The 22754-nt window shown below is 38.1% G+C and overlaps 1 protein-coding gene across 2 annotated transcripts in view; it reads left to right on the forward strand.

The window, feature by feature from the left end:
• The window catches only part of MSH3 (mutS homolog 3), a 128171-nt gene that overhangs the window by 103167 nt on the left and 2250 nt on the right, over positions 1–22754 (forward strand). Inside the window, exons 20-23 of one of the 2 annotated variants that reach the window (XM_036309189.1) lie at positions 1802–1959; positions 10741–10927; positions 14345–14474; positions 21269–21434. In XM_036309189.1, coding sequence (XP_036165082.1) covers positions 1802–1959; positions 10741–10927; positions 14345–14474; positions 21269–21434 — 641 coding nt within the window. Of the gene's footprint in view, positions 1–1801; positions 1960–10740; positions 10928–14344; positions 14475–21268; positions 21435–22754 lie in introns of those variants that run through there. The other variant, XR_004967549.1, reaches the window with a different exon arrangement.

Raw genomic sequence — 22754 nt, forward strand, 5'->3', positions numbered from 1 at the left:
GGTCTATTTGTATGTCTATATGCCAGAATTACACAAAATTATTGTAACATTGCATTACTGAGCTGTCTAGTCTCTGAATATGGTATATTCCTTCATTTGATTAGGTCTTCTTTAATTTCTTTCAATGATGTTTTGTAGTTTTCTGTATAGAGGTCTTGTTCACTTTGTTAGACTTATTTCTAGGTAGTTGATTTCTTTTGCTATTGTGGTAAGTTATATAGTTAACATTTAAAATTTTTCAATTGTAGCTAAAATGTAGAAATAAAGTTGACTTTTGAATACTGAATTTTTATACCAAAGGATCTTGTTAAATTCATTTATTGATTCTAATAATTTTTATAGATTTCTTTAGATGTTCTGGGAACACATCATAACATGTAGGAATAATGGCAGTTTCATTATTTTCTTTTCAATCCTTATGCCTTTTATTTCCTTTTCTTGCATTTTTTTTAAATGAATGGATATGGAATTTTATCAAATGCTTTCTCGTCATTGGAGATTGTCATATAATTTCTCTTCTTTATTAATGTGGCAAATTATTGATTGGCTTTTGAATATTAAACCAACCTTGTATTCTTCAAAACTCTAAATGATTGATATCCTTGAACTGGCTTATTGATATTTTATTAAGAAGTTTTACATATATATTTATGTAAAAAATTGGCCTGTAATTTTTCTTCCTTGTAGTGTATTTGTCAGGTTTTGGTATCAAGATATGTTGGCCTTTTGAAATGATTTGGGAAGAGTTCCTTCTTGTTCTGTTCTCTACAAGAGTTTTTGTAAGATTGGTGCTCTTTCTTATGTGTTTGCAAGAATTCAGTGGGGAAGTTATCTAGGTTTGGAGTTTTACTTGTGTGTGGAAAGGCTTTTAATTACAGATTTACTTTCTTTAATAGATAGAGGATTATCCATATTTTTTATTTCTTTTAAAAATATTTTTTATTTATTTCACAGAGGAAGGGAGAGGGGAGAGAGAGAGAGAAACATCAATGATGAGAGAGAATCATTGATCGGCTGCCTCCAGCACACCCTCTCCTGGGGATCGAGCCCACAACCAGGCACATGCCCTTGACTGGAATTGAACCTGGGACCCCTCAGTCCACAGGCTGATGCTCTATCCCAGTGGTCGGTAAACTGGCCCCTTGAGTGTGGCTCTTCCACAAAATACCACGTGCGGGAGCGCATGTACAGTGCGATTGGAACTTCGTGGCTCATGCCACGGGGCCAAAGAGCCGCATGTGGCTCCCGAGCCGCAGTTTGCTGACCACTGCTCTATCCCATGAGTCAAACCAGCTAGGGCCATATTTTTTATTTATTGTATCATTTTTGCCAATTAAAAAAATCAATTCATTTTATTTAAAATTTAAAAATATTTAGCTATGCTAATCCAAATTAGGGCCTTGGGTAATTAGACATATAATACCTGTAGTTTTAAGATAGACAAATAAAACTTCTTAGATTTTAAGTGTAAGCAATATAAAAAGCACACATATCGACAGATTAATGAATATTTCATGAGAAAGTCATAGTAGTTATCCAGTTCAGGTTGCTTTTTCTTCTTCTTCTTATTTTTTAATGCCCAGAAACAACTGTGTGTGATGCTAAGAATTCACTTTTCTGTAGTAGCACAGATTGGGTTGAGGACAAAGAGGTCCTCTTTCCCTCTGTGATACTTCATTGGTGAATATTTAAATACCACAGAGCAATCTTTTGCCGAATGCATGCTCGTTATGGAACCAATTGTAAATATTACATAAGAGCCCCTCTGGTACAATAGTGAAATTACTTTTTGATTTTCTAGGGGGACTCAGAGAGAGTAATGATAATTACTGGACCAAACATGGGTGGAAAGAGCTCCTACATAAAACAAGTTGCGCTGATTACTATCATGGCTCAGATTGGCTCCTATGTTCCTGCAGAGGAAGCGACCATTGGAATTGTGGATGGCATTTACACGAGGTAAAAGCATTACTTCTATTTGAATGTGTTTCTGAAATAAATCAAGCCCACATGGTCACATGAATTTTTTTTGTACATATTTAATGGACAGAGATGCTCTTAAAATATTTAGAAATTAGGAGCATAAAGAAATAATTTCATCATGAATATTAATACTAGGAAAGATGTAGGACCATTTTGTCCAATAGTTTTCAAGTTTTCTTTTAGTTACTGAATTCTTACTTTAAAGAAAATCTTATGTAGCAGATTATTATTTAAACAGATAAAAGCAGACCTGTGCTGCCTGGAGCGGAGGTGGAAGGCTTGGAGACTTGGCTGCCGGGCTCTGGAGAGCACAGTCTGGACACTATTGCATTCTCCCTGTTTTGTAGGTGGGAACTGAGAATAGACTGAATAGGGCACTGGCACAAGATAATTTCTCATATTCTTTTTACTCTAAGAACATTATCTGCAATTAACTAGGTCTTAACCCTCAATATAAAAACCTAAATTTCATGCCTTATTTAGGAATATGGGTGAAATAGTCTTACTATTGGTCTTACTAACTAGAATTCATAGTGTAATCTGTTTATACAGATTTATAAATTTAGATTTGTGTTTTTTGCTTTTCAAATTTTTCAATTTAAGTATAGTTGGTATACAATATTATATTAGTTGTACTAGTTTCAGGTACAGTAGCACAGATTGGGTTGAGGACAAAGAGGTCCTCTTTCCCTCTGTGATACTTCATTGGTGAATATTTAAATACCACAGAGCAATCTTTTGCCGAATGCATGCTTGGCATTCGGCACAACATAGTGATTTGACATTTTTATCCTTTACAATGTCACCACCCCACTAATTCTAGTAATCTGTCACTTCAAACTTATCACACCATTATTATTAAAAGAAAACTTTTTTCAATTACAGTTAACATTCAATACTATAACAGTTTCAGGTGTACAGCATAGTAGTTAGACATTAGATTTATTAGTTCTTAAAGTATTATTTATACTTCTTACATTTTGAGAAAAAAGTGAATATAGTTGATAGTGTAAGTCAAGCTATGCATATAGAGTTTTTGACTTACTGCCCAGCTTCATATTTATTTAATATTTGACTGTGGAATCACATCAGAATACATTGCATGCTAATATTGACATACTTGAGTAGCCATTAAAATACTTTAAAGCTTGGTTTTTTTATCTGAGAGTGAACAAAGCAAAGCAACCTAAAATTTGTTCGATGCCATATCACCAAACAGAGGTTATTTTGATCTCCACATATTTGTAAATTAACTCAACATGAGAAATTTAAAGATTCCACTCTACTAAAGAAATAAAGTATTGCCAATAAAACTGAACCCTTGAGCCTCCCTAATCCTGTCCCCCTCTACCCCATCCCAAGTAACTGCCCTTCTTGACTCTGGTTTTCATCCCATGAATGTCTCTATATTTTTACTATGTAGGTATATTTTTTGAAACAACGCATATAATTATTTGATATGTTTTTAAATTTTATATGTACCATATCACACTATGTATTCTTCTGCAAGTGACTTTCCCCGCCCCACAATATTGTATTTGTGAAATTCATCTATATGGATACATAAAATTCTCGTCCACTCAATTTTCTCTCTAATGGTGATATTCCATTATATACATATACCATAATTTATTTTTCTTGATTGATATTTAACATGATTCAAATTAGTTGCAAGTACAAACAGTGTTACAAACATCTCCTAGTGCACATAAACGAGTTTTCTGAATCTAGGTTTTATCCAGGCACAGGACTGTGAATTGTAAAAAATGTGCATCTTGCTTGTTCTTCAAAGAGACTGGGCCAATTTAGAATCCCACTAGCCGTGTGCAAATTTGTCCTGATGCTTTAAAATTAAATTAGAGTAAGACATACCTATTTGATGATGTTTCTTTATTTTCTCCAAAATTTCTCATAAGGATGTTTCTATTTCACTTATTTAATACCTTTTATAGGCAGTGCCATCACATAAATCACTTTGTGTTAATGCTAAGGAAGTTTTCTCTGCATGTGCAGGCTGTGCCTGTTTACAGAGATTTAAAGTGGCTCCTGGCTTCCCAGACAAACTGCCAGGCCTCCTGTTATCACCAGCGGTTGTTTCATCTTTAATTCCTTTTTGTCTTGACTGCCAAGAAGGCAGGAGCTAAATTCAAGGCTCAGGTGTAGAAGCAAATTTGTGTTAGTTGTTCCCTTCTCTTCTTACACGGGAATATGTCTCCGGCATGATTCTTAGAACAGCTGCATAAGAATCAGAGATGCTTGTATAATGCTACTTTCTAAGCCCTAACACAGACCCATTAGATTGGAATCTCCAGTGTGAGATCCGAAAATTAGCATTTTAAAAGCTCATGCTAAATTTGCTGTCTTAAATTTAAGAATCTACTGTATGGTTTGTAATCCTAGTTTCACATTCATTGTAATTCTTCCACTATAATATATTGTTATTCTATTATCACTTCAAATCCTTTTTGTGCCCCATGGAGAAAAAAAAACCAAAACATTAACAAACATTTTATATGCATAAAATCTGGCTCCAAACTTTATTTTAAAATTGGTTCGTTTTGTATTTTTTTTTTTTTTAAATATATTTTATTGATTTTTTACAGAGAGGAAGGGAGAGAGATAGAGAGTTAGAAACATCGATGAGAGAGAAACATCGATCAGCTGCCTCCTGCACATCTCCCACTGGGGATATGCCCGCAACCCAGGCACATGCCCCTGACCGGAATCGAACCTGGGACCCTTCAGTCCGCAGGCCGACGCTCTATCCACTGAGCCAAACCGGTTTCGGCCGTTTTGTATTATTAATTGGACATTTACAACACTGTGTTTAAATTCATGCATTCATAAATATGCATTGAGTGCCTACTATATGCCGTGCACTGTGCTATAAGAAGTCTAAATAAATGTGTGGAAAGCTGTAAACAAAAAATAAAAATTTAGGAATTTTTTTTCCCCCCCTGAATGTTGTAACCTCATATGAACCTTTTCCTGAATAAGAAGCATTTATTTTAAAGTAAAATTTTGGCAAACATGCACACTGGGCTCTAATTGGTATATTTATATCAGTGTATTGTCATATATGTACTCATCAGTGACCTATTTCTAGACGCACATTTCTAAGGATCATTACCATCTTTGAATACATTACTGAAAAATGATCTGTTGTTTATTATCCCGATAAATGCAAATTTAAACCTCATTCTACTTTTTAGACTCAGTAATTAAGTTTTAGAAAGACAATGAATTACTAATTTTGGTTAAAAAAAAGCAAAAACAATTGGCTTCTCTCAGCATAATTTATTTCTATTTATGTCAATTAAATGTTGGTACAAAAGGGTTTTTATATTAAGTGGTCCCTGGTTAATAATATTCATGCCATGCTGCCCATGTAAACTCTCTCTTATGGCACCCAGCTTCAGGAATGCTGTGTACTCAGAATGGCACCAGTGTGTTTATTTTGAGAGGAAATTGGAAGGTAATAGGCATTCAAATGCTTAAATAATTTTAAATGGTTGCCTTTGTGTGGATAACTGGTTTGTTTGCCCAATTTAGTTTAATTCAGCAAACACTGGCTGAGCACCTACTGCAGAGTATTTGTACTCCGCTAAAGAACACATGTCCTTCTGGACAGGAAGAAACACCTTGAATCAGTGCATTCTTCTACTTAGTAGTAAATACCAGCACTAAAAACCACATGGTAAATGATTTTTTACTAAATGAGAGGGCTGTTATTAATTTTATTGGCATCAGAAATGTTAATCTTATGAATGTCTCTGTGCTTTACTTAGCTCCTGTCATCATGTCGTAGCCAATAGGAAATACCTCACTTCATCTTTTTGGTGGGAAGTGGTTATATGAACTTAATGCCTCATAACCATTTGTGTGTTTGGTTTGATTGGATTTTAAGTGCAGATCCTAGGCAGGTCCCCTGGAGATACTATTGTGATTGGTATGATGAAGGGGACCCTTGGACTCTATTCAAAACCTAAATCGGAAACATATCCAGATTTAGAAGCCATTGTTCAATTTTAATTCTTGACATTTTACAGAAGGAAAAACAGAATCCGAAAAATTGTGATTTGCTTGAGGTCATAATGTGAAGTTCAATTGTAAGGATGCATCTTTAGGTTGCGTTGGGTTCCCTTCTATTGATCTTATTGATTACTCTGTTATCCTTCCTTTGATGGCCTTAATTATTTGTAGTTTTCACAGATATAGTTAAAGCTGGTAAAGAGCATTTGCTCTGTTAATTATTTTTCTTTGAAATTCTCGGGCCTTTCCCACAGAGGGGACTAAGAATCATTTGCCCCGTCAGTACATTATGGGTGTCCTTTGATAGGAAAACACCTGTGTCTTTCATAAATGGTCTGCATATGCTTTGTAGGTGGTCCAGTGAACATGGTTTCTCGTGAGCCAATACAAGTTCGGCATTTTCCTGGATTGCTGTCTTGATTCTCAGTAATATTTAAACTGAAATTGAAAGATTGCTGCAGTGGTTTTTGCTTGACTATATTTGCAGTTCAGTGTTGGAGCTTTTGTAAATTGACTATATAGTATAGTGTGATCTGATTGCATTTCTAACTGGAAACAGTTATACTAGCGAAAGGAAGCTTTTTCTTGTCTATTATAATTTCATTGCTGCTAATAAAGTATTTTTGATATTGGTGAAAGAAAGCTATTTATTTAACCCGGTAATTACTTTGTCTTAATGTAATGATACAAAAGATTATAAAGTGTTTTTAAATGTACCTGTGATTTTTAAAAATAACATTTGTTTTTCTAATTTCATTGTAATGCATGCTCATTGTGCAAAATCTAAAACTGTAGAAAAGCTTGAAAAGGAAAAAAAAATCACCTGTAATTTTACCACCTGAAAATCATTGTTGTTTAGGTATATGGCCTTAAAAATGCACACATATAGTGATAAATCATTTGTGATTTCATTCCTTTTTTGGGTTAATGCTTCATTAAATGCATTACAGATCTATTTTATATTTTTATGCCTTTTAAATACCATACAGTATCATATCTTTTAATAATTGGTATTTTTTTTTTTTTGCAGCTTTTTCTCTTCTTGGACTTTAAACCCCCAAGAAATATTAATACTTATACTGCACAGAATTTTGCAGTTTTTTAGCAAAGTGAAATTGAATATTTTCAATTTCAAAAAGAAGACAAAACAAGCTGACATAAAAATCCTCCTATAAAGCACTTAGAAAACAAATAGGGTATAATTCCACTTATATGAGGAACCTAAAATACACAAATTCATAGAGACAGAAAGATGTTTTTTCTTTATTTTATTTGAAAAATCATTATTCAGGTTTAGTAGCTGCAGAAACATTCCCCAAAATTGTAATAGAATTGTAGCAACCAGGGCCTAAGGGAGGAAAGAATGTGGAATTATCTTTTTAATGGGTACAGAGTTTCTGTTTTGCAATGATGAAAAAGTTCTGCTAGTGGGTAGTGGTGATGACTATACCACATTGTGAATGTGCTTCATACCACTGAATTACACACCTAAAAATGGTAACTTTTATTTATTTATATTTAAAAAAATCACCATTATTTTAAAAGCACTTAAAGTATATCAAAACTCATGTTAGCATTTTTCTTGCATAGGCCCAGGGATTGTGATTTGAAGGGACAGAGCCTCACCCCCCTTGCTATAATTTAGCAGCGTCTAAAATGTTATCTCAGAATATCAAGATTTCATAAAAACAAACTCCTCTTGAAATTTTCATGAAAATGTTCTTGATTTTAGAAACGAATTCAAAAAAGTAATAATTTATTTCTCTATTAATGCTTTATTAAGGTTTGTTGACCTACATAAGGGTTATAGGCAAGAAGAGAATAGGGGGATTAGAAAGATTAGTCAGCCGCCACTCCTAAAAATATCAGTGTGTTTTTTTTCTTAATCACATAACGTAACCTGTCGATTCAGAGCAAACTAACTCCAAGATGAAACATAAAGAATGCATTTTCACTACATTTTAATATAAAGACAGAATGATAATAACATGTTCTGGAATTCTTTTAAATCTCTAACATATTTTAACACTTGAAAAATCTCAGAATCATTGTTCTGTAATATGTATCACAAATGCTTGTTGAGTTAATAAGAAATTACAAACTTTTTATTAATTAATTTATGCCCTACCTTGCTCCAGAAACTTATTTTAGGCAGCTTACCGGGATATATACAATAGAGTGAGATACAATAAGAGTAATATAGTCTCCAGAGACATTGGATCAGAGAAATAAGGATAGAAATGTAAGATAAAGTCAGGGTTGCTATTTGGTAATATAAATGTTATACAGTTGTTTCCTAGTAGCAAAGATGAAAAGGAAGATGTGTTTAAGTGATAAAATTCTGTGTGCATCTGAATCATATAAAGTCATTATATTTTTGAAATTTATTGTAAAAATAAACACACTATATATTTCCTAAGAGAAGTTAATAGAAAAATACTTTTACCCATGGTGAACAGTTCCCCCAGTTACAAACACATATTTCCCCAGTGGCTTTAGTGACTGGCTAATGAGCCAGCATTTCTTCAGCATCTCCTGGCAGCATTCCGACTTTATCATCAGGTGCAGTGAAAAATAGAATTGTAATAGAAAATGTGTTGGCTCCAAATGCAGTGGTTTTCAAACTGATCTCTACAGGTTTTTAAGAGTCCCACAGATGGGGAAAGGGCCTAATAGTGCTAGGTTTTTAACCAAATCAGTATGCCTTTGATCTCATCTGCAGAGTGAATTCCTTTGTAAAATTTCATTTGAGCAAAGGGTTTAACAGCTAAAAAGATATTTGAAAGCCACTGGCCTAATAGTAAAGTTGGAACCATTGTTTAAGAAATATACATCTAAGATCCTGTGACATCGGGTCTGGCCTCCTAAAGACCCAAAACCTGTAATACCATGAGACACATCGGTACATAAAGTCACCCACCTGCCTGTCTAGAAATTAAATTTCATCTATACTGCTTGGTGTGTTTTTGGTTTCTATTTTTGCATTACAATTTTAAATCCATATAATGTATTTAAAAATATAGTTTGGGTTGGGACACATCTTTTTTTTTTTTTTTTCTGAAATAACCAATTAGCTAGCATCTTTTTCTTTTCTTTTCTTTTTGGACTGGTCATTCATCCTTTCTCTCTGATTTGAAATCTGACCTTTGAATATCTTTCCCAATAGCATTCTCCAATCCCTGACATTGCCAGTGAGACCACTCTGTCACTATAGGGTTTCCAGAAAGCACTTAAATGCAGCACTTAAACTATTGCATTGAAATCCTGTTCATCATTTGCTTGTTATTCTAATTCTTGAAAATCATAAACTCCCTAAAATATTTGCCTTACCAGAGCTATTTTATTATCAGCCAGGTATTTCTTCTTTTTTTTTTGTCAGCTCACCACCAGTCAGTGTTAAATGGGGGGGTCAAACATGATTCTGAAGAATTCAGAATGGTTGTAGAGGTGGGCAAGTTTAATCTCGCTTTGTGGTAGGGGAAATATTACTAAACATTGAAAATTGAGGAGTAAATAACAGTATTTGAACTTTGAAAAAGTCAGAATGTTCCTAAGCTAGCAACATTCCATAAATTGAGAAGTTACTGATTTTAAAATGGATAAAGTTGACAGCAATGCTAGTTAAACCGTATCAACTCCGTCATAGATGCTGTAATTAATTGCAGGTTCTAAATGTCACTGGTTCCTAAGGCTCCATGATCTGTGGGGATATTCACTTCCTCTCCTTTGCCCTGTACAGGGCTCTAGCCACAGGATGGTGAGGGCTCGGTTTCTTCAGAAATAAAAGTTACATTATGCTTCTGTAGGTCCCATGTGAACTGTTATAACAAAACTATGAAGGCATTTTGCTGAGAAAATAGTTACCAGAATTCACAAAGTTGGCTAGCATGTTGAAAATCTGAATTCTAGGTTTTCTATCAATTGCATGACCTTGAGTGAGTGCTGCGTAATTATTCCTTTCTTTTCCAGGTTCTTTTTGTACTAAATTGGTGTTTTTCCAAATGTGCTCTATTGACCAAACGTGTTCTGTCATCACAAGGTGCCCTGGGAGATGGTGTAGGCTGTAGGGGTTCATGGTTATATGTTAGAGAAAAGCTGTGGACTAGATCCTCCTCTAGGAAATGCAGTGTGTGGCAGGATATCCAAGGCTCCAAGAAGTCTTACAGGAAAGAAACCCTTACATCTTTTGGACTCGTTTCTTGACATCTCTGAGAACTGTATTTCATAAAGTCAAACCTCTATTAGGTGTCTGAGGTTACTAAACCTCCATAATTCTAGCTTCAGTAAAAAAGTTTTAAGAAAGTTACTTCAACATGGTACTTTAATTTGAAATATCAAGGCAACTCTGGAAAAAGCCTTTAATTGTACAGTATCCTAGTACTTGTGGATTTTGAACACAGTGGTGTAGAGAAGCACTGTTTTCCCCTGTGAGTACCAAAACTGTGGTTTGAAATGAATGGTCAGAAAAGGGCAGAGTCAGAAGTTTCCCTTCTCTGCAGGAGCTCTGCTCAGCACTAATTCTTCTATCCAGGATGTTTCTGCCAGGGGCATTGTGATGCTGGACATTCTATATCCAACGTGTTTTCTTTTTGTTTAATGTAATTTCAGCTTTTATTGGCTCAAAGTGTATGGACCCCTAAGGATCTTTTATATTTATTGTTCAGAAAATAATGCCTCATTTACTAATAAAGTTCAGAGGAAAATCTGTCTTCATCTTATGTGTAGGATGGGAGCTGCAGATAATATATATAAAGGACAAAGTACATTTATGGAAGAACTAACTGACACAGCAGAAATAATAAGAAAAGCCACATCACAGTCCTTGGTTATCATGGATGAATTAGGAAGAGGGACGAGCACCCACGATGGAATTGCCATAGCTTATGCTACACTTGAGTATTTTATTAGAGATGTAAGTATCTTACATATTTTTTTGTACATAAATGTATATACTATACAAATTTTTTTTCTGACTTCAGTTTCTAAATATTCAAAATCGTCTTTGTTACAGCAATTGATTATTCGAATGCTATACATTGAGCTCAGATAGGTTGGCCCTAAATAGTGTTTGTAATAGTGTTTGATGTGCCTCCCTGGCAGTATTTCCCCCGAGAGCTGTATCTTATTATTCGTGGCAAGTTCTATACCGAGAGCAGGAACCACCCACCCGCAACCCGATCCTTGAGAAAGAACAAAAAGAAGATAGTGCCATTTTTACCCTGTGACTTACTTTTTGCAACAGTAGCCTAAAAGATCTCGATGTAAGATCTTTGCTTTCATCTCTGTGTCTTTCTGTGTGTCAGTAACCTCCCTCCTACGCCGCATATCCGTTTTCAGATTGCATTTCTAAGCATCTCAGTATGAAATTTCGATAGTGTCAAACTTTCAATCCGTCATCTCCCTCAAACTCTCACCTTTTATTTACTCTCTGTCCTGGTTCATTTTGGTCTCTCCCTTTCTCTCCCTCCCTTTCTGTCTGTCACTTGCCCCTGAGCCTTGAGTGTATCTTTTTCTATTTTGTTTTCTGCTTTTTTACTCTTTTGTCTCTGTGTCTTCCATTTCTTTCCCTCTTTCTTAAATAGGCAATAGAAGCATATTTTTAAAATCTTTTCTTTTCTTTTTATTGTTGATACTAGAGGCCCAGTGCACGAATTTGTGTACGGGTAGGGTCCGGCCAGGCCGGCCCCAATCGGTGGATTGGAGCTGGGCCTGTCGTGAGGGGGAGATGGCAGGAGGTTGGCCGGCCAGCCTGTCAGGGGCAGGGGGAGGGGTCGTGGTGGGGACGGCCAATTGGGGGCCAGTGGCCTGGGGGGGGGGCCATGGGTGGTTGGCCGGGGACAAAGCTGGCTGGGCCAATCAGGGTGGTGGGGGCCTATCTGGGGTGGGGCTGGCTGGGGGGAGGGGCTACAGGAGGTTGGCTGGCCAGCCCTACCGCTGATCGGGGTGGTGGGGGCCCACCTGGGGTGGGGCTGGCTGGGGGGAGGGGCTGCAGGAGGTTGGCCAGCCTTCCCTGCCCCCTATTGGGGTAGGGGGTGGTGAACAGGGGTGGGGCCAGCCCGGGGGGAGGGCCTGCTGGGGTAATTGGGGGTGGGGCCATGGGGGGGGGGAAGGGCCGTGGGGGGTGTCGGCCAGCCACCCCGCCCTTGATTGAGGCAGAGCGGCTGGGTAGAGGGGCTGCAGGAGGTTGGCTGGCCGGTCCTACCTCCTCATCGGGCTACTGGCCATAGTGGGCATCATAGTGACCGGTCGTTCCAGCGTTCCAGTTGTTCCGGCGTTCCAGTCGCTGGCTTTTTATATATATAGATTATTATAGCTGTCTCCCATTTCCACCCAGACCCTGCCCCCCTTCCTCTGGCCCTATTCAGGTAGTCATTCGGGGCTGGAGGGTCCTCTTCCAGTGTGGCACAGTGACATGGCCAGCAAGCTGGTGCTGGTGTTTGGCCAGAGCCCTCAGTTGCTTTCCCTGTGGGCCTTTCCACAAGGCTGCCTTCCCACAAGGCTGCCTTCCCCTGAGGAAGCAGCCCAAGAGACCAAGGCCGAAACCACAGTGCTTCTTACGACTTAGTCGCAGATGCCACACACTACCACTGCCGCCCCATTCTGCGGGCCACAGAGGCCAGCCCTGATTCAGTGTGGGAAGTGGGAAGCCATCAAAAGCAGTTTGTTGATATTTCAAAGATTCATTTAGGAATAAATTATGACACCATTGAATTTGTCACTACTCCAGCAGTTTTTGGATATTTGCTAGTAAATGTTAATGAAGAGAGTGTTATTTTTAGATAAAATTTACTTTAAAGGTAAGTTATTGAAGAAGATTCTTCTGGAACAAAAGTCTCCAATCTTTTCATGGATGAAATTACTTATTTTCATGGTGTCCTTTGATTGCTAAGATGGGGAAGAGAGATGGGGGAGGAGTAATGGGGGAGGCTGTGCGTTGCTGCTGTGAGTGAATGCGGCCCTGAGGGGAAATAGTGCTGTTGCACAAAGCCTTAGGTCTTCTGGCCAGAAATGCCTATCAGCTCAGGGAAGGGCACCATGGAGATTTTAAGAGCATCTTGTCAAAGAAATCCTGCCTTCATAGCTTTATTTGTAATTGTTATAAGGGAGAAGACCCATGTTCTGACTTAGGGCGAATGGCAGATGAATCAGAACTGGAGTTCTTCAATTTAATTACCCTCTTCTACTAATTTCTAGACCATGATTTGGTGTGTACTTCCCTCAAGATAGGGATTTCTATAAGACATAATAATGTGTGCTTTGAAATAATGCTTATTACAGAATCCATTGACTCTGTACTGATACCAAAAAATAGAAAATAAATGTTAAAATGGTGACGGTAGGGTGAGGATAAGGTAAAGCACTATTTATAGAATGCCAACTAATAATTATATAGTTAATTTAAAAAAAAACAGCACAACACAAGATTTATAAAATCATAATAATAACTGATTCCGGCACTGACTATATATAGGTGGTAAAACCTTTGAATGAAAGATGGTTGGAGACTCAAAGTATCACCTCAAAATATTTATTTATTACAAAGGAGAAAGGTGTCAGTACAATGAAGGAATCTTCTGGACACCCACTTAAACCAGATAATCCAGTTTAGCACCCCCAATAATGGGTCAAGTTGATATGAGCCACCTGATGTACTGAAAAGGATATATCACCTACATAGATATGTGATGTTCTTGGCAATAAGGTTTAATCTGAATCTAATCAGGAGGAAACAGTCAAAGCTAAATTGAGGGACATTATGCAAAACAGCTCTCTTAGATACTTCAAAAATGTTAATGTCATAAAAGACAAAAAGAAAAGGCTGGGGAACTCTTCTAGATTAATGGAAATTTGAAAGACATGACTAAGTGCACTGCATGATCCTTGATTAAAAAAAGAACATTTACAAATGGAACAGTTTAGGGAAATATATAGGCTATATGTTAGCTAAAATGGTAATATATCTGTTAAATTTCTTGAGTATAATACATTTTATTCTGATTATGTAGGAGAATATGTTTGTTCTTAGAAGATAAGAATCTTAAGTATTTAGGGGTGAAATGTTATACTGTCTGCAATTAATTTTCGGATCGTTCAGGAAAATGTGTGTGTGTATGTGTATGTGTGTGTGTAGAGTGGGGAAGAAGGAAAGAAGGGGAGATGTGGCCAAATATTAATGGTTGTCTAGATAAAGAGTATACGGATGTCATTTTACTTTTTTTGCAACTTTAATGAAGATTAAAAAATTTTCAAAACAGAAAATTGGAGAAAAGTTTAAATTACATAAAATTTAAAAATAAAATAACATTTATTATATATCTTATTACTTTAGGTGGAATCCTTAACCCTGTTTGTCACCCATTATCCGCCAGTCTGTGAATTAGAGAAAAGTTACTCACAACAGGTGGGGAATTATCACATGGGATTCTTGGTCAATGAGGATGAGAGCAAACAAGATACAGGTATGAAACATTCCTTAACAGGTACAACTAGAATGTTGTTGGTTTCCATGTTTAATAACTTAAAGTTTATAGGAGCATGAACTTATTTCTTAGTAATAATAAAAACTGTAGATGTTGATTGTAAATGCCTTTTGTCCAAATTAACTTTCTTTAAGCTTTGGGTCAAATAGAATTCACATTTATCCTTTCCATCTCTGAGTCTTTTCTTGGTGTTCCTCACCTCATTTTTTCACAAGAAGAGGGTGGGGTTGAGGGACATTTAGGTTTTTCTCTTAGATTCATCACAGGAAAGATGTCCTTAACAGTCAAGTGAAGAGTATAATTCGTCATCTTTTGAAATACCCAATATTTTACCCCAAACACTATTTGACAAGGAAATCGAATCTCAGACAGGTGAGGTGGCTTGCCCGTGTCGACCGTCTGGGTGGGGGACGACCTGAGCCTAGAATCCAGTCCTCTGCTGGCGGGTTCTCTTCTCTCCCACTCTGCTAGATTCCATGTGGGATTACAGCATGTGCCCGAGCTTTCCACTTACTGTTAGTGTCACAGAGATGAGACATTTTAGGAAAAAAGGACATCACTAGCCGATAAAAACAAATTCAAGTGCTATATGCATAGTAGTAGATTTTAGCATGAATTTCCCCCTGTAGTACTAATTTTTTAAAGCTACCAGCCTGTAAGCCAGTGATGCTTTACACAGTTGATGTGCAACAATGGAAAATCCCTTTTCCAGGACACTCCAGAGTCCAGATTTTATTTTGGAAGAGCAATAAGGATGGATCTGAAAAAGAAATCAGGCCATTAACCCAAATAAAACAAAGCCCTGGACCTAAGATAAAGTAATATTGGGCAATTCTTGCTTTTCACCACCATGCAGTCTTGAAAAACACATGATAAATTCTCTCATGGAAGCAGTTTCGTCTCTATTAATCTGCATCCAGAGTGACAGGAGGAGCTTGGAAGCTAAAACCCAGTGGGAGAAACAAAGTGGGTTCACCGAAAGAGAAGGGTCAGTGATGAGCATTCGATGTGAGCTACTAACCCCAAGCCTTACATCTTGTGTTTTGGCATTTTATTTTACTGATTGGAAAGTTTATTCATAACATAACTTTAAAAATTAGATGATGCTTAAAGGCTCAAGCTACCAGGCAGCAGTTCCCTGCTTCCGCCCCTTCACTCCATGCTCTCTCCCCACTCCAGTCTGAAAGCAACTGCTTTCAGCTCTTTCCTCCATTTCTTGTATATTCCTCTCTCTTGGTTCATCAGCTTGCTTAATAGTGGTTGACTTTTCATTGTGTTAGATGGAGGTCTTTGGCTTTCTCTTCCTCTATTGTCCCAGCAGAGTTGTTAGATATTTTTATTTGTATTCCTTGTTTTCACTATTATTGCCAGTAAGTATGGCTTACTCATGAACCAGGTATGAAGACAGGTGCATTTTCTTTCTTTTACAACATTTTCTATCTTCTTAAAGGTAATAATTGCCTTGTTTTTACTTTTTCATTTCATTGCTTTGTTTGCATCTGTGGTTGAATATCCTTTCTCCAGTAGCTTTGTAAAGCACCTCACCTCTCTAGACATTTTTCTACATGATTGAACTACTGGTTCCACTTTTTCCCCTTGGGGTCATTCCACCTGGAGTCCTTTGTCCTCCTGCTCAGCTGACCTGATTACCCCCTCAGCTGCCCAAACATTGTCCTGAGACCTGCCATTGCCACCATCCTAGGAATTCTCTTACCCTCTCTACTGTGCATTTGATTGCAAGTAACAGAACACTGAATTCACACTGATTCAAACAATACGGATATATCCGGTCTCCCATTACAGAAACCTCCAAGGAGGAGTAGGCTTCAGCTCCTCTTTGCAATTCTCCAGGCTCCTACTGCCTGCCCTGCCGCCTTCATCATCAGGCTAGTGGCCGGAAGGCTGCGGCCCTTTCGGCATTGCATCCAGACTTGACAATGTCCAGAGGAAGAGAAGGGATCAGCGTTTCCTGTGACTCTGTCTCAGGAGCAAGGGAACTTTTCTCAGGTGCTCACTAGCATCTCATCATTGTCCCATTTCATTTCAGAATTGAATCACATGCTCATTTTTTATTAAAAAAATAAGTGTTTGTTTTTAACATTGGTTTTAGAGAAAGAGGAAGGGAGAGGGAGGCAGAGAGAGAGAACAACATCGATTGAGAATCATTGATCTGCTGCTTTAGGCACCCCACTCCCCTACTAGAGACTGAGCCTGCAACCCACGTGCTCTGACCGGGGATTGAACCAGTGACCTTTCGGTGCCCAGGATGACGCTCAACCAACTGAACCACACTGAACTCACACTGGTTCGAGCAATATAGGGCACATGCTTATTCTTAAATCAGTTCTTAGAAGTGAGAATGGCAGGAATGACTTTGATCTTCCTAGATTGTAATCAACTTGTGGAGCTGGATATGAGAACATATCCAAGTTAAATGGTCAAGGAGTTAACTCCTTTATAAAGTAGGGTTTTCTTATGGGTGGAATAGATTTTATTTTGGAAGTAAAATCAACTAAAGGAAGTAAAATTGTTGAGACTTTGCCTGAGTGAACATGTCTCCATTGTACCTTATACTTGATTTATAATTTAGCAAGGGCTAGAATTTTAGGTTGAAAATCATTTTCACTCAAACATTTGAAGCAATGCTCCAGTGCCTGCTCACTTCCAATATTATTCCTACATATATATATATATATTTCATCCGTTACCTCTAACCTAACTTCTCTTCTGTCTAAATGAGAGGCCGTACATAGCTTATCAGTAAAATGCTCCAAATACCCTTTTGGGTGGCTTCCAACATGCTATCTATCTATTTCCCATGATATGGTGGATAAAGCAGTGGACCTGAAAGAAATCTGTGTTTTTGGATCTTCCAGTCTATAAAATCTTGGACAAGTCACCTAACCTCACCCTCCTCTAAATTTTAATGAATCAGTCTTAAAGGGACTTCAGAACGTACTTGATCAGTGTTATGCCCAGATTTCAAGATCCCCAAGGAAACCACACCAGGGAACTAGCCAGTCCGATGCAAAAGCAGAGGGTCCTTTATTGAGCTAGCTAACTCGACCCTGCCTCTTGGCCGACGCAGCGACCGGAAGCAGAGTGCCCCCACCGTGAGAGAAACAGGGTTTTAATAGGGGGTGGAGTGAGGGGAGGGGAGCTGACTGTGGGCCCTGCCGATTGGCCAGGCGCCAGTCGGGTCTTCTTACACAGGATGTGGTCATCTCTATGGCGCGCACATCCCTTGATTGTCATCGGTTAGTTTAAAGAAATCCCGGGCGTGGCCAGCAGGGGCCTGGCCTTCCAGGAAGAAGGTACTCTCCTGAGCACATGGCGGCTGCCCCAACATGGAGGGTACGGGCAAGATGGAGGGCATAGCCCTCGCCCTTTCAATCAGGACACATCTCTTTAATAACTGCCTATAGAAGTTTAGCTTTAAAACGGATTTTGCTGTTTCCCTGTAATAAGCAGAAACATGAATTATTACTTTCCCTGACTCTGAGCAGTGTTAGATAAGCTTTTAATAATATCCATTTAAGAAATGGTCATAGTTTACAAATAAAGTTCTAACCAAGAATTTTTATTGTGAGGCTGTAAAGAAATGAGTTTTTTTTTTTACCATCTTCTGTCCCATCTGGTTCTCTCTGCCTCCACATTTACATTACATACCCTCTCTCCCTCCCTTCCTTCCCCATCAAAGAGGGGTGAAGGACAGGGGCAAAAGACAGTCTTGAGGTAGAACATATCTATAAAAAGAGTTCCCCCTCGTGATTATGAAAAGTGGTCATTTTATTTACTTTGGTGATGTGAAAACTACCATAATTAGTACTGAGGTTTGTTAATAAATTATTCAGAACAATGTAATATTTTATATATTTATCTCTATTTGATAGCTGTATTAAATTTAAAAAACATTTTATAGCTATATATATTATATATACTATATCTGATATGTAAAGCAAAAAAGAAAAAAATGCCATCAGCAAAACAATGTTTAAGTGAAGGGTTTTGTGGCATTTAGTAAGTAGGCTTTCAGAATTGGATGGATGAATGATCAATGGACAAATGAACAGACAGATGATTGAATCTTTTTTTTAGAAAAACCAGCATGAGGCTAGATTATAGAGGTGAGGCCAGAGGTAGGGAGATCAGTTGGGACTAATCCAGCTGAAGTGATGAAGATGAAAAGAGTTTGCTTTTGATTGCCTACTGCTGTTCACTTCCCTTCTGGTCTTGCTTGTGAGCATTGCGGATAAAATATTATCCAGGTTAGCAGGCACTGGCTTCTCCATGCTTCTTTTCCTTATCTGTTCCCACCCACTTCCTCACCTGTTCTTTGTGTTCCTTAAATTTTATTTGGAGGCAAAAGGTATTCTTAGTGCTTTATAATGTAAATTTTAGTCTCTGTATTCCCCAGGGTGTCTGCATTCTTTCACCTCCCACTGCTAGCACCCACCTTCAGAAAGGTACTATTATTTTCCTGTTGCTGAATTCTTAGAGGAAGTTAAGGAAAATTCCATTATCCAGTTTCTCTTTGTGTTCACTCTTTTGATGTTTTAGTTTTTAGCTGATAAAAGAATAATGCATACACATTTATGAAATGAAATAATGCATGAGAAAAGTCTGATGATAAACTTATATGTATACTAGAGTAGCAGAAATCATTGTAAATCTTGTTCATGTTGGACATTTTTGCAACACAGTACAATTATATTGAATTTGATAATAAAAGCTACATAATGCTGAGGTGCTTCAGATTTATCACAGATCAAACTATATGCAGCATTGTGTTTGAGTTATTGTAGTTCATTACATCCCGATTCTTTAAAAGCTTTTAATTCATACATATGTATATGTGTGATGGACTGGGTTCCCCAGGAAGCTGACTCTGAGATTTGCATGCCAGAGGTTTACTGAGGAGTGCAGGCGAGATCAACACCTAAGGACAGGGCTGTGCAGGATGGAGCTGTGAGGCAGCCGGGAGGCTTCAGCCAGCCCTACCGAGAGCTCTGAGGCTGGGATGGTCCTTCAGAGTAACCTCAGCTTGGGGTGAGGGAGTCAGGCCGTAAACCCGTTATTAGTTATCTACTGTAGCATAGCAAATTACTCCCAAACAGAGCAGCTTAAAATAGCAAACACAGCTCAGCTGGTGTGGCTTAGTGGTTGAGCTTTGACCTATGAACCAGGACAGTTAGGACTAACCCAGTTTGAGTCAGGGCTCAATTCCCAGACAGGGCATATGCCCAGGTTCTGGGCTGAATCCCCAGTGTGGGGTGTATAGGAGGCAGCTGATGGATGTTTCTCTCTCATCATTGATGAGAGTTTCCATCTCTCCCTCTCCCTTCCTCTCTGAAATCAACAAAAAAAATTTTTTTAAAAGTAGGTTTACAGTTCATAAGGAAAATAATGCACTAATCAATAAATAATACAAGAGTAAACTTTTATATACTCACAACTGTAAACCTACTTTTAAAAAAATAAAAAAATAGCAAACACATATTATCTCCTAATTTCTGTGGTCAGGACTCCATGGACAGCTGAGTTGACACCTCCACTTCGCAATCTCTCACAAGGCTACTAGCAAGGTATTGACTGGGGCAGCAGCCCCTTCAGGGCTCAACTAGTGAAATCCACTTCGCAGCCCAATGACATGGCTGTTGGCAGGCCTCAGAATATGCACTTCCAAGCTCACTCACGTGGCTGCTGACAGGCCTCCAGGCCCTCGCTGACTGTTGGCCAGAGACATCAGTTTCTTTCCACATAGGCCTCTCCACAGAGCAGCCCACAACAGGTCAACTGGCTTCTCTCAGAGCAGGCAAGCAAGAGCGCCCAAGACAGAGGCCACTGTCTTTTGTAATCTAATCTCAGAAGTGACATGACATCATTTTTGCCATATTCTATTCAAGGGAAGCAAGTCTCTAGGTCCAGCCTACACTCAAGGAGAGGGGATGGCGCAGGGTGTGAACCCTGGGAGGCAGGTCATCTTAGAGGCTGCCTGCCAACCTGCGTAGCAGTCAGTCTCTGGATACAGGCTGCTTAAGACGGTGGATCGTGACCTGGGGTGAAGCCACTCTCTTCAGCTAAGGCAATTCCTAAAGAGGGCATAGAGCTAAGGGTCTCCAGCCAACAGCTTTCTAACAGTTGGGGCAATAAACCCTCAGTCCTCAGTGGGATCTGCATGGTACTGAACAGCATCCATTTCTATATATATTACTTCTAGTTACTATGATATTTAAATGAACCCGAATTTCTCAATCATATTTCAACTGTGTAACGTAATATTTCCTTATCTGTTTTTGTTGTTGTCTTGTTGCTAGCACTTTTAAAAACAGCTTATGTATATTACTTTACAGAGTGCATACATATAAGACTGAACACATTATTTCTTTGAGTAACACTTTTTAAATAATCTGTTTTTAAAGGAGAAATTGTAGTGTAGCATGTATCAGATCATTCTCTTTTTTATATAGATGTTCACGTCAAATCTTTCAGTTTGCAGCATAAAAGTAATTATTTCTTAACTTGCAATGAATCATTTTTAAAAACCATTTTAAGCTAAAAGATCCTAAATGCAAAAGCATTTTCAAATCAGCATTTTTTTTCTTTCTGGATCTGTAGACTTGATCAAAGGAGCTAACAGGTGATAAGGAACAGTGGGTTTCTTTTTCAGATTGTAAATTTTAATAAAGTTTAAGAATTTATATTTCTTCTTTAATCTAATTTCTTTGAACTTTCAGGCATGGTTTTCTTCATCTCCTTTTTTTATTTTGTAGGCGAAGAAGCCCCTGAGTTTGTCACCTTTCTTTATCAAATAACCAGAGGAATTGCAGCAAGGAGTTATGGACTAAATGTGGCTAAACTAGCAGATGTCCCTGGAGAAATTTTAAAGAAAGCAGCTAGCAAGTCAAAAGAGCTGGAAGGATTAGTAAATATGAAAAGGTCAGAATCATTGTGTTGCATTTTTTTAATTTATTATGAAACCTTCCATTTTGTCCAAGGAAGAGGACTGACCTGTAAGTGAACATCAGATCTACCTTTAAGCACCTCTTCAAATATTCTGAAATATTTAATTACAGTAAAATGAAAGCAGTTCTCCCAAAGTTTATGTGAATTCAATTTGCTTCTCTAGTCAGATCTTCATCTATTAAATTGGTTTTCCTTTCATTTTCTCTAAAGAATCACATTAACTCCTTAACATGTGACATTAGTTGCCTAAAATATTCATTTATACAAAAAAATTACTAAAAATACCCAATAGCCGAAACCGGTTTGGCTCAGTGGATAGAGCGTCGGCCTGCGGACTGAAAGGTCCCAGGTTCGATTCCGGTCAAGGGCATGTACCTGGGTTGCGGGCATATCCCCAGTGGGAGGCTTGCAGGAGGCAGCTGATCGATGTTTCTCTCTCATTGATGTTTCTAACTCTCTATCTCTCTCCCTTCCTCTCTATGAAAAATCCATAAAATATATTTTTTAAAAAATGTCTAAAAATACCCAATATATAAAATCTTTGGGGTACCTCTATTTTTCATATATTGCATTCAGATATTAAGGATTCTGTCAGGACATGAGTGAAAAAATAGTATTAGTAACTAGGTAAGTATAGTCAATATCTACATGTCACTTTGTGGATTTGTTTTTGACAGATTTTTCATTCTAAACTTGACTTCTCTCTGTCCCCTGGACATGTGAATGCATTCCACCCTTTGCCCTTGAAATCCAGCCTGTATGTAGTCAATATATAAACTGATCTTAATATAAAGCCACACATGATATACTTTGGAAGGAAAACATTCCCAGGAAAATATCACATAAATAAATAAAAAATTATAGTCTTTTGTTTTCTAAATATAAGATTATATTATCAAACAACATAAGCTCCTCATCTGCCTATGGCCCACTCCTGGTCTGCCTGGGAGGTAGGTTGCTGTGCAGGCTGGTAGGCAGCCTCTAAGATGACCACCAGAGATCCCTGTCTCCTAGAGTTCATTTCTTCTCCTTGAGTGTAGGCTGGACCCAGTGACTTGCTTCCCTTGAATAGAATATGGCAAAAATGATGTCATGTCACTTCTGAGATTAGATTACAAAAGATATAGTGGCCTCTGTCTTGGGCGCTCTTGCTTGCCTGCTCTGAGGGAAGCCAGTTGACCTGTTGTGGGCTGCTCTGTGGAGAGGCCTACAGGGAAAGAAATTGACGTGTCTGGCCAACAGCCAGGAAGGGCCTGGAGGTCTGCTAGCAGCCATATGAGTGGACAGATTGTG

The sequence above is a fragment of the Myotis myotis genome, unplaced genomic scaffold, assembly GCF_014108235.1.
Source record: "Myotis myotis isolate mMyoMyo1 unplaced genomic scaffold, mMyoMyo1.p scaffold_m19_p_5, whole genome shotgun sequence".
In the NCBI taxonomy this organism is placed as follows: Eukaryota; Metazoa; Chordata; class Mammalia; order Chiroptera; family Vespertilionidae; genus Myotis; species Myotis myotis.